Source organism: Coloeus monedula (assembly GCF_965178545.1).
Source record: "Coloeus monedula genome assembly, chromosome: 10".
NCBI lineage: Eukaryota > Metazoa > Chordata > Aves > Passeriformes > Corvidae > Coloeus > Coloeus monedula.
Genome location: NC_138790.1, coordinates 16,826,061 through 16,839,307, shown reverse-complemented (window position 1 = coordinate 16,839,307; position 13,247 = coordinate 16,826,061). Strand labels below are relative to the sequence as shown.

The 13,247-nt window shown below is 38.1% G+C and overlaps 1 protein-coding gene across 8 annotated transcripts in view; it reads right to left on the bottom strand.

Annotated features, from left to right (window-relative positions):
* LRCH3 (leucine rich repeats and calponin homology domain containing 3) overlaps nucleotides 1-13,247 on the bottom strand; it is a gene marked incomplete at its 5' end in the record, with an annotated part of 62,663 nt that overhangs the window by 22,120 nt on the left and 27,296 nt on the right. For 5 of the 8 annotated variants that reach the window (XM_082288115.1, XM_082288117.1, XM_082288120.1 and 2 more), the window contains 6 exons: nucleotides 381-476; nucleotides 3,200-3,276; nucleotides 4,601-4,749; nucleotides 7,260-7,380; nucleotides 8,215-8,308; nucleotides 12,461-12,570. In XM_082288115.1, the coding sequence (XP_082144241.1) occupies nucleotides 381-476; nucleotides 3,200-3,276; nucleotides 4,601-4,749; nucleotides 7,260-7,380; nucleotides 8,215-8,308; nucleotides 12,461-12,570 (647 nt within the window). The remainder of the gene's footprint in view (nucleotides 1-380; nucleotides 477-3,199; nucleotides 3,277-4,600; nucleotides 4,750-7,259; nucleotides 7,381-8,214; nucleotides 8,309-12,460; nucleotides 12,571-13,247) is intronic. The other 3 variants (XM_082288118.1, XM_082288119.1, XM_082288121.1) reach the window with 3 other exon arrangements.

Sequence of the window (13,247 nt, the reverse complement as noted above, 5' to 3'; positions counted from 1 at the left end):
TAATCTTAAATCTAAAAACTTTGCATACATGAATTGTCAGTGATACACAGGTATTTCATCAAACCATAAGAGTAACTGTCTACTAATAGCTGTGATGATGATTTAACTCACTGTGAATGACAGATTTTGTGCAGTTACTTCTATTTCTTCTCCCGAATTGTAATAAAATTTTTTTACAGCACAAGATGTACCAATGGGATTGTGTATTTGGCACACTACATTGAGATACCCAGTACTTAACACCCATTCTCTAAGATGAACCAAACCAGGAATTTTTCAGATGATCCTCATTTAGAGGAACAACTGGCTACTATGGTTATTTGAGGGAGGAGAAAATAATAAAATGAATCAGCAGAAACTATCAACTTCCTTTTCCCTACCTCTCTGTCCTGTCCACATAACTCCTTAGTACTTGGTGATGCTCTCTGTCCTGCATCAAATTTAGAGTTTCAGGTCTTCGTAATTCATCTGTGTCCCTGCAGGTAAAACACCAGGTGGAAGGGGATTTGGCCACTGATGCATATAGACTACCGTCAGATTAATTCTACTCTAGATTACAACTGTTTTTGTGAGAGAAATGCCCAAACAATTAGCTTCAGATAATTACAAAAGTGAAATCTGGACTAAAGAAATCGCATTGGGATACCAAGTTAGATCACAACTACTGCAGTTTGCAATTAAACATAACTTGCTTAATTAACAATGATTTCAAAATACATGAAGATGGACTCTCTCTCTTAACACAATATTCTGGTTATTGTAGGCCTTATTCTGCTCTGGGAAGAGCAGAATTATTTTTAAACATCAGGAACCTTTGATATTTTCAGCACAAACCTGCTCAGCTCACCAATCAGGTGACTGCCACTGACACAAGCCCTCAAAGTCACAAGGTAAACAAGAACCCATCTGGCTCTTATCCATCATATCAACAATAAGGGAGAAATTTTGCAGTCAGTTCTTTGCTAGAAGGCAGGTGTTAGCACTGAAACAATTCCCAAGGTCCACAGTCTACAGCACGTACGCTGACATGTTGCTGCCTAGAAACTAAGTTGATGGAAATCAAGGAGCTTACTCTTGACAGCCTAAACTCTGCGACCTTCGCTCCCGGGGCAGCCATGGAACACAGACACACTTAACCATGCATTTCCAAAAATGTCAGTCCAGCTGGCTGTGTGCACACTTAGGGCCTTTTCCTCACGAAGATGAGATGTGGGAGACCCATATGTTACAGGTCTTTTCTGTTACTTAAATTAGCACCGAAGCACATGACAAATCCATTACTTAGAGCTGTTTTAACAGACAGGACGGGGTTCAGCTCAGTGCCAAGGAGTGTGTTTAGAGCAGAGTACACACAGCTTTGTTGCATCAGGAATGCACCACAGTCTGTCCAGAGGCACAAACTGTATTTATTTAATTGAATCAACTAATATAAGTACTCTTGAGATGAAGCCTGCGTTACATCCAACTTTCAGAGTTTTAATGGCTCCAGGATGCCTCAGAAAAAAAAGAAGAGGCTGCCTGCCAAGGCATTTGTGCAGAATTATTGTGGAAGCACTTTACAGCTTGTGGTTGCCACAAAATAAAATATTTGACTAATACAACCTTGAAATACAAAAAATTACTCATTGTCATATGGCTGTTTTTACACAACTTTGAAGGCAATAACAACATGACCTGGTTTTACTGCCTTAATAATTTCACTCTGCTGCAGCATAGTAAGCTACAATTCATTTAGATCGTTATTGAACTACTTCTGCATGAAGATCTGCTGCTGTCCTTAAGTTAAATTTTGAAATCACTGGATACCTTACTGAACTACAACTTCCTTTATCATTAACATCCATCTATGTAAACAGCAGCTCTCCCCAGCTAACCAGCTTTCTCCTAGTCCCTTCAGATTTACCATGGAAACCAGTGTTTGTAAAGTCTAATTATTTCCATGTCGACCACAAATGTTCAAATAGAAAAATAAATAAACAAACAAGCAAAAAATCAGTTTTTCAAACCAAGAGCACTCACTTTTTTTTGGGGAGAACATGGCAGAACTGCTGTATCACTTTATACCTGACTTGTGGACAGGATAAGGAATGCTGACACATGCTGTAGTAGTTACCCTCCCTTGTATCAGTACAGCTACTGTATCTGCACATTTTCTGCACATTTCAGAATGCCTATTAAAATGTTGCCAAAACTCTGGAAAAATTTATACACTAATCTTGATTTCATTTTCTCTTTCAATACCATTTCAGAATCCATTAAAAACTGGTTTCTACTGACAGCATAAGTAATGACATATTTAGGACTAGCAGTTGTCTTTTCCACCACTCCCCTGCCCCCCCCAAACATTCCAAGTACAACTGGGCTGGTTTTCTGTGGAGTCCCTGCAAATTCACTTTCACTCCACAGAATACTGAAATGCTTCAATGGTATAACAAAGGTTCTATCAATTTTCATTTGCAAGAATTTGCTTATTTTTTATCTTTTATTTGCTTATCTTCTTTTCTTTTACTAGACATCCAAAATTTTTTCAGAAACGTAACCACCCCTCATTGATACTCTCTGTCCAATTCTGACCTTTATTTTACTGATGACCATTCCCTCCAGTAAGCCAAGTAATCACTAAAGATCACAGGCATACTTCATCAAAATAAGCAACTTGTTTTCAGCATTGATTCCCATTCTATCCTTTCCGCTGATGTAAGCTCATGATCATGGCCCAGAAAGGTACTTTTCAACATAAATGAATCTCCCATAATACTAAAACCAGAGCAGTCAACCATGAATGTGTCCTCATGGCACATAAGATACTCCATAGTATCTCTATCCTTCCTGCAGTACCTTTATCCCCTTTGTCCTCTATGTAATAACAGCTTAAACCAACTATTTAATCAAAGTACAAATTAAATCACAAAAAGAAGATATTAAATCAGTTTAAAACTATGCACTTGAATTAGGCAGATTTATTTAACCAACTGATTTAAAGTTGAACATTGGCATAGAACAGTTATGCCTTTTGCTCACAGCCATTATTAGAATTCCAATTCCTAATCTGGAGCAATAATTTATCAATGAAGTACCATACACACTTCTGGCGAAGCAACAGAAAACAATGCCATTTTCTAAACACGTTTAGTAAATACATGCTCTGCATTCGTCATGACATTCTGGATAAAATTATTATTACCACAGTAATTCTTACCTGTTTTGATGTAAATGTCGTCTTGTATCCTCTGTTCTCTGAAACTCTCTGATGGATACAGGCTTTGCTGGCGAGCTCTACGCAAAAAACCCACAAAAGAATAAGCTAGCAACTTATTCCGAAAACTGTACATTAATGCCAAACAATCTCTTTGCAGAGCTACATCTGTAACTACTGGTACTGAAAACACCTGACAAAGAAACACAACACAAGTCAAGGATGTTCATTTCCAACCAAGCAAGCTCACTCTTATTTTTTCTCCAATTTAAATAAATAAGTTTCCTGCTGATAACTTTGGGAGTTTAAAACCTCCAGTATTAAGAATCATGCAGGGAAGTTCATGTTGGTATAAAATTTGTATTGAAATGTAAATACATTCTTTGGAGTTTAACTCTACAAGTGTACAGCAGTGCAGACTGGGTTCTCAGAAATACAGAATAAAGGAGCTGACAGTCTTTTATGATGTTCTAAAGACAGGTCCCAGAGGGACCAAGAAAGCAAAACATGGGATTAGTAAGAACACTTTAGGTTTAATCTGAACAACGAAATAATTCATCCTATTGGGAACAGACATATTGCCTTTGGTGTTATTTAAAAACTTCCACTGACACCCATTAATGTAGGAAAATAGAAACTTTTCAAGATTATCTTGCCAGTTCTCACTCATGCCTGCATGCATGCTGCTATACTGCAGTCAGCCTCTCTAAGTAGTATTTTGGACTGTCTTTTTAGAGAAACTACTGCTTCAGCTCAAAGCAGTTTAATTTTTATGACTAGACAGAGCCCAAGGAACAGCTGTTGTGATGCTGAGCAATGCCTTTTCCCTATCTACAGCAAGGAGTCCTTGGATTGCATTGCCTACAGTTGCCTTTTCTGAGTTTTGCTCTTGTGTCTGTGCTTCAGCTTCTGTGATTTGTTATTGAATTTACGAGATTTGCAAATGAATGCATCTCTCATACTTGTGTGACTGATTTTAAACATAGTAATATAAAGCTGACAAAATAGGGACCAGACTCCTACATAAAAGCTAAAGATCCACTTTTTTTTTTTCCTTCAAATAGCAAATATCTTTCTGCTTCAAAACACACAAAACTTTGAAAGGACTCATCTGAATCACAACACAACAGTTACTGTTTAAGCAGAGCAGCCACAAAGATTTTTTCAGACAAGTTATTCATGTAGTCTGTACAGTGAGCCACTGAACTGTGTAACTGTGTACATAGGTACTAATTAAGACTGACAGAACACAGAATCATTATGTGGCCGAAAATCTGTTTCTATAGGTTCAGTTTCTGAGGACTCTCTCTAGAAGTTTAACATCCAAATGACTTAAGAGGGAAGAGTTTTCACTAGGGCCCTGCTGGGGTGGGTGAATTTAATGATTTCAAGTGAAAGCACCACCTCATTGGAGATTCGCCGCTGGTCAATGTATGCCATGAACTGGGAGCTGAGGCTGTCTGAGTCCAGGCACTTGGGCTGCCTCACCTCTTCCTCCTCCTCCTCCGTGGCACAGCTGTCAATGTAGTCGATCTGATCAAGATCATGTTCCACTTGACAAACACACACAGAGAAAACATCCACAATTAGATAACCCACAGGAGAGGAAAAAACCCAAGAATGCAGCAATGTCAGGAACTAAGGCCCTACTTTTTCTTCCATCTGGGAAAGCTCAGCCTGAAAGCTCTTGGATTTTGCCAGGCCCACTAACATTAAATAAACAAATTTTGAAATAATGATAAAATTTATGACTTTCAAAAAGCAACGAGAAACATGTATCAAGCATGTAGTTTTATACTGCTGGCTGCAGATATTTTGCAATGACTAAAAAAGTAAATACTGTGGGGTTTTTTTCAAAACCAAAAAATATTTATCAAAATCTTTCAGCTAATACCAATACTTGTACTATGACTGTGTACATTTTTGAATAATTTCTCTTGGTTCTCTGTCAGAAAAATTAGAATGGATATGACAGATCCTTCTACTAGTATTACTACTACAACAAAAAAAAGAGCAGCATGTCTAAATTATCTGGATGCAAAGACAATAAATATAAGAAGTGTATGTGAAAATAATGAACAACACTACAGAAAGCAACAAAACCCCTCTGTAACAATGTAACGACACCTGCAATTTTATTTAAAAAGAGGAGTGAAAAAAGAAATTGGGAACCACTGAAATGAGAGCAAGAAACAGCACAGTTTGTCTGGTATTGATTTTCCTTTGTGGGGGAGATATTATGTAGGGCAATTTTTTCACTTGTCACTGCTTTTCCACATTCTGCCCAGGGATTCTAAGAGTCATGACATTGAGCAAACCCCCTCTGGTGAAAAATACTGCTCTGGGGATGGAGGGGAAAGTTTAAGTTCCCTTTCAGAGCACTACAGCTTTCTTTTTTTCTTGAAACTCTCCCCAAACTTGCTCCAGACTCTTGCAGACATTCTTTTTTACTCCCCCGCCCCTTTCCTGCTTGTCTAAAACAGACTTCTCTTTGCCTCACCACACAATCTAGCAACTGTTACTGCCAAAGCCACCCCCTCTGCTACCACAACCATCCAAAACTACATTCCTATATACTTTGGCTTTATTAAATCACCATCTCAGTTTCGAATCTAAAAAAAACCCCAACGAACCAAAACTCCCCTGCTTTCCAGCCTTGCTTATTAAATAATGATGATGGTGATGATAGCAACAATAATACAGAAAAGAGTGAAAGATATTAGTATCTGTGTTAGGAACACAAAACTGCAAAGCATCTGGATCTCTGACAGCCACATGCCATGGTTTGTGCCCCTCTCAGATACACCTACTCATGAACTGATTGTGCTCCAGCTTATAAGTCTGCAAGGCATTTTGAAATCCCTGGTGTACGAAATCCAAAGAACAAAATAAAGTTAGTCTTGGAGGCATAGCTGGCAGCACTACCTGTTATTAAGGCTGCCCAGAGCTCCCCATGACACCATGTCTTCAACTCTTCTAACTGCCAGAATTTAACTGTTTGAACTGAATTTTTTCCCCATTAATGTGTGAAAGAGTGTGAGTCAACTAAAACACTTCAGCTATTTCTAGAAGATGGCAGAAAAAAACAGAAAGTTGCGGCACAGAAGAATAAGACCAAGAAAAGAAGATGCCAAAAGGTAAAGATGGGGAAGAAGAGGGAAGAGAGAAGAAAAAGTGGGAGTTGGGCACAGGGGATTAGACGTAGTTGGGAAGAGTGACACTTAAGAGAAAATGTACTGCAGCCATCAGGGAAAGTGAAAAACAGGGAGCAGCTGAGGAAGAAGAAAAGTCAATCGAAGTATATGCAGATGAGTTCTAATAATAAGAAGTGCAGAAAAATGGAGAGGAAGGAATGATTGAAAAAACAAACCTGAAAGACTGTTAAAATTAAGGCATGTAGACAAAAGGAAACACTGGTAGCAGCAGATAATTTGGAAGTTAAAATGAAGGAGGACTGTGGAGATCAAGAAACATAGAAAGCACAACCAACTCTTGAACAATTATGAAGGGGATCCTGTTAAGACTGCAGGACACCAACTGAGAAAGTGCAACAAAAAAGCACTGCCACTCACAAACACCAGCCCCTTCTAGATGGCTTTAAAGTTTGGATTAAAATCCAAGACTGGAATGAGACATTTGTACTGCTTGGAAATATGAAATTCCCTGACAAAATTGCTCATCTCGTTCTGACAGCAGTCAGCACAGAGCACTGACAATTTACTGCTGCAGTAAATTTTCCCCAAAAGCTCAAACAGCAAAACTCCATGCACTGAAATTCAGTATTCCAAAATACCAAAATTTGAAGCAGTTGGAGACTTTAACACAGCACATATGCAAAAACTGACAAAGTTTTCAAGAAAATCCCAACTCTGCTGCTATTTGATTTTGCCTTTAACATCCTTAAAACAACAGTATTTTTACAGTTTCCACAACATTGCTTTTGTGTAATTCTACCTGAACCTTTCTGTTTTTTTCCTCTTTAAACAATCAATATCTATAGGAAACATTCTGGAACTTTAATAATGATGACAATACACACTATTAGCCAAAGGTCACTACTTACCTCCACCATTAGTTACGACTGCACTCCCTCTGTTTTCTTGGTACTGACTTTCTCTTCTCAATCTCTGCTCTTTGGTGATCTCTGCCACACGTAACGGGAGATCTGAGAACTCATCTGTTGGCTTTGGAACACAAACAGCGAAGTCAGGAAACATTCTTCTTCAGAAACATAATTTTGTAAGCTACTACCTCTTGATTTGTACTTCAATTGTCCTGTTTTACAACCACAAAACACTAATTTAAAGCAAATTAAGAGCTTTCTTTAGAAACCAGCTTGCCTACAGTTTTGTTTGCCGTATCTACACATGCCTGAAGACATCCCAGGATGGAAAATCCTAGCACCTTCTCTAAAACCAAGCTAGAAGTGCAAGCAGATATATGGAGGATAGCTCACTGAGACACTTTAGGTCTTGGCTACTTTATAGTTGTCCCAAGAGGAAAAGGGAACTTCTTCCTGGGAATAATAATTGACAATCTTTTTGCTAAGAGATCGTATTTTCCTGCTTCTAAATAGCAAACAGATTTTAACATTTCAAACAAGCTGCAAAGGAAGAAGACAAAATTTCCAGCTGATTTCTGAAGCTGAATTTTCATGTTCAGATTTATTTTATTGAAACAACTTTTCATGAATAATTACAGTTGGCTCAGCATTGTAATATGAAACTGTTACCAGGTTTTTAAAATGAGGAACCCCATTTTTCTCATTTTTTTATGCTCCAGTAAATTAATTTCTCATGCACCATTTTATACATTTCTGTTAATATTTCCAACTTGGGTCTGTCCCATATAAAATTGAGCTTGTTTTTTCTCCAATGAAACAACAAGTAATATTGGCTCAAGGCAACCTGCACACCAGCATATCCATGTTACCTATGGAATGTGCTTCCAAATGCATACATTTAGTTCTCTTTCCTATACAATTCTGCACTCAACAAAAATAAAGCTTCAACACTTACTTCATTCCCTGACCATCTCTTGTCTCCACTGTCCACACTATTGAAGCCAGAATCGAGTGCTCCATATGGACGACTGGAATAGAGTTCCTCGTGGCTGTCAAACACACAGTTTACATGATATAAACACCACCAAAAGCTTATCAGCTATTACAGAACAAAATCAGCATAAGCTACCAAGCACACTTGCACTGTGTTCACAAGCTCAGCATGTCTGAAAACCTCACACTGCATTTGCTACAATAGAGCAGGAGGCATGTGCGTACAACTCACCACCCTTGTCAGTCAGCTGTCACCTGCCACTGCCGGGCCTTTTCAGACCTAAGCTGATTCAAAGTACAGGTCCACTCTTCAAACATTTCCCAAAGAGAAATTATGACAATGCAAACTGCAAAATGGTCTCATATTTCTCTGTTTAACAAGTCAAACTTCCATTTTCAACTACTCATATGTTTTGGTTGAAAAACACTGTCCAACAAACTATGATATAAATAAGCACAAATACGTACAAAATCACTAAAAATACAGAATATACTACTTCTACTCAAAAGTATGCAGCATGTATTACATAAATGTCTTCTTTGTCGTAATTACGCACAAAACTGCAGTAAGCTGGACAGTATTTCAAAAGCATCATAATATAATAACTGTAGAAGTACAGTTTTCATTTACAGAGCTTTGTCAATGACATGTCTAGACAAAGGCATTAGACATGTGCCCAGTGTCATAATACATATAACCAAACAGTTCTTTAAATTTCTGGGCTTAGAAACTATGTAATTCAGCAGCACAGACACCACAGATGTCAACTCTGTCAACTGTTGCAGATAGCTACACTGAAAGAGACAATGGGACTTGTCTGATCCACTGCAGATGGCATTTCACAATGGTTCAACTGTCCTACTGGCACTCGATGCCCCAGGGAGAACTGCAGCAGTAATTACTACATAATGCACAAGGAAGAATGAATTTCAGGAAGCTAATTGCTTCACCCCATCGTAACTAAATTGCAGGTCATTTTCTCACTGGTATTGCTCTCAAGTTGCTGCTCCCTCTGCAATTCCACTTTCAGGAAATACTTATTTTCAAATTTATTATTATCATTATTATTATTCCATATGTGTGTGTATGACTTTGTAGAAGACTGACAGGCTAGAATCAAGGCCTATTTTAGTTTTCAAATAGACATGAAATAGCAAAGAAGTACCAGGAGGGATGAGGCTACAGATGAGAAACATTAAGCTATGCATCTGTTTCTATGCAGATGTAGACTAAAAGACAAGCTCTTGCATCTGCATGGAGTTTTGATTAACTCAGAGGAGTTCCACTTTTATGGCCTTGTATTTGAACAGAAAGATCATCTGCAAAAATAAACCACCAGAAGGAAAAAAAGCAAAAGAAAAAACAACTCCCTTCATTTGACTGGGAAGAAAAAAGAATGACCATGAAATCGCCCAATGTAGTTAAAGAGCTACCAACCTGAATCACTGACAATAGAACCATAATTATACTAACAGTTCATAGAACTTACATACTGAATTTAAAACATGGATCAAAGAAAAATCCATCTGCAATATAATTCCATTTTAAATAAATCAGTGTTTTCAGCATCTCCTGAGCACCCTGTTGTAAACCAAACAATTATTGCAAACTGAGCTCAAAAATAAGGAAGTGTTTTGATACAAATTTTCTTTAGCCTCCCTTTTCAACTGGAGAATTTGAAAAGCTATACATCTAACACTAAAGCTAGCTGGAAGCTCAAAAATACATAATCACTATGCCCAGGACTTGTCCTTTTTAACAAGAAAGCTGCTTTCTGTATTCCCAACTCTCACAACTAAATCCAGCTATCCAATGCTACACACTTTACACATTTATAATCATATAGCAGCCATCAGCTGAGACTTAAGATTTTTATTCCTCCCTGACCAACAAGCCACAAGGAACAACATTTAGGCGTTTGGACAGATCAGAGCATTTTAGGGCAACTACAGCATATAGGAAGTTGTGTAAGGCTTGAAATAAAAGGATGAGAAGCCAAATGCCTGCTAAGACCAACAATGAAAGACAATACTTGCCACAATTTCAAAGTCGCACTAAAACCTGCATCTTTACCTCCTGTAAGAAAGAACAGTTGCCCAAGTCCCAGAATATTCACTACACTGGTTCACCCATGAATACTTGGTATTTTAAACCTTCTAGCTCCAGACTATGCCAATCTGCCTCTGTGCCAAAAACTGCTACACAGCTTCGACAGTTCTGTGTCCTCTCAAACCCATTCCCTCCAGCACCAACCTGAACTGCTCTCAGCTTCACTGTTGCAGCAAATGAGAGACTGGATTTTTGCAGCTGAACAAAACTTGCTGCAAGATAAATTTCACATAGCTTATGTTTAGAAAAGGATTGAAATATACAGGGATTCACTCTGGTAAAACAGTTTGATATAATTTGACAAGGCTAAAACCAAGAATTAGCTGTGCTAGAACCTCCAACTCACACTTCCTGCTATAATGTCTCAGTGTATCTTGTTTTATTAGCAGCATCAACAGCCTTGCTATTAAAAATCTTTGATCAAGAGTGAACAGACAGCATGACACAAACTTCTTTAAACTTTAAGTGTCTCTACCACTCAGACTCTCAACCTGCACATTATTACACCAAGCTGATCAGATAAACCAGCAACAAAGTCTAGGTGGATTGACTGATACCCTTATTTCTATTGGTCACATTTGAAGATAACAAAAACAAAGCTCTTGTGCCTTGCCTAGAAATATTAACTGCATCACAGCTGAAGGATTTTATTTCTTTCATCCCAAATTACATAAAAGTATAGTAACCGGGAATTCTCTCTTTCACTACAATTTTCTTCTAATATGTACTCTGCTCCATGGACAGTTCTTCCATAGGTACCTGAAGATGAAAGGAATCACCTGCAACACTAAATGCAGCACAGTAACAACAAGTAATTCTATCACAAACTCTTACCTCCTTCTGGGTACAGAAATACAGCTAAAGGAAAGTCAGTTGAAGATCATTTCATACTGCTGAGTCTGGTAAAAATTCTAGAGAAAGTACCCTCAACTAGTTCTGCCCTTATTTTTACATTTACAATTCCAAGCTATGATTAAAATACATTAATTGTTCTCACTTCACAAAAGCAATTTATGAAAATTTCCAGAGCAATATACAGCTACAGACAGCAATAAATCAGTGAGCACACAGCCCACCTGATTTTGAATTTTTCTTAAACAAATTATGTTAGAGCTCAACAGATCATGACATTTTCTCACTTAGAGCCTTTTCCTTCCAGTAAAAGGACAGTATCCCTCAGTATTATGCAGAAACCATCTGCAACAGCTTGTACTGGAAATTGATTAACACTCATCATGCTCATATGTTGACCTCATCTAGAACAGTAATTTATGACATTCAAGGCCAAAGAGGAATCACTCTGTCAGTCCCTCATGCAAATTCTTCTTCATAAATCTGACTCATGATGATTTATTGTGAAGCCTCCTGATTTGTGTTTCATTGCTGCTAAGGCAGCAGTACATCCTTCAGCAACTTACTCCTCCACACCTTATTACTACCTTCCAAGATGACTGAAGTAATTTTTATATATATTCAGTTTCATACTTCACTGACTCCCTTTCTTCTGTATCACATGACAGAAATAAATCATAAGTCCTGCTTTTTGCTAGACATCTTAATTTAGCAGCTGATATGGCTGACTGTTCCAATATTTGTGTTACAATGCCAAGCAGCAGTGCCAAGTGAAAGCTTGCCAAAAATAACAGTTTACTAACGGGGTAGAGATCAGCATTTACACCTGCTGTTTGAGCACAGCAGTTCTAAAATTCTGTACAAAAGGTTAAAAACCACAGCAGGGATATGATTCAGTAAGTCTGTGGAAAATATTAAGATCTCGTAAATTGAACATACATGTTAACAACACAAGAGCATACCTCCTGTATTGGTTATTATTACTCTCTTTTTACTGCACATCAGCTCTGACCCTGCCTCTCACATGAGACTGCCCAGGTCATCTCCTGAACCACTTCTCCTGCCTTACACACCAGTACCTTGCTAGAATGCACCATGAAATACCATAAACAATATTTTTCAAAGCCACCTCAAATGCACTTGCCAAAGAACAATCTTGACCTGTTTTTTTAATAAATTCAAGGTGGACTGACAAAATTTTCCCGAATACCATTAAAACTAGGAACATGGGTCGTGCAAAACTTACCATGATACAAATCCCATGGGTCTCCTATCATAATCAGGCAAGTCTGGAGCTATCTTGCATGCTTCTATATTCAGGTATTTAAATATATGAATTTTCCCTTTTATACATATCTTTAAAAAAAAAAAAATCAAGTAAACATAATTTGACAATACATTTTCGAAGTACACTACAGACATTCAAGATGCAGTTGAGAATAATAATAAATGAGCACATTTACATCAACCAATGTATCTTTTATTCTAATCTCACTGCATTTTAGAGTAACAGCTATAGTGGAGCATCATGGGATGCCTGTGATAGACAAATGGAAGCTGTCCTCCAAGTACATCTGGTCTGCAGGCAACTCTGTCAGCTGGATGCTGAAATTTCATCACACAAACAAGACATGAGTATTTACAAGTACTAGAATTTATACCCTTGGCATCAGAACAGATGCATCCCACCCATGCCCAGATCTGAATGGCAGTGGCAGACTGCCAAAGCCAGCTCAAATTTATAGTCAATAAAGCCAGTAACAGCTGTCTCTGCTTTCACAAGGAAAGCAAAACCCTACTGAAACTACAAGTTTCAGCAAATGCTCCTCTTGACTCTGGTGCAGCAGCGCACAGTAGAACCTGTACTACTCAGGGGCTTGTACACCCACACTGAAAATCAAATCAGTCACTAACAATATTGCGCTTTCTAGCTCTAAGGCCAATTTGAGTACTCTGCTGCAAAGTGGACCAGCAAACTGCAGCACTGAGGCCTCAGTCAAAATTTTGACATTTGAGTGGCAGAAACTGAGTCT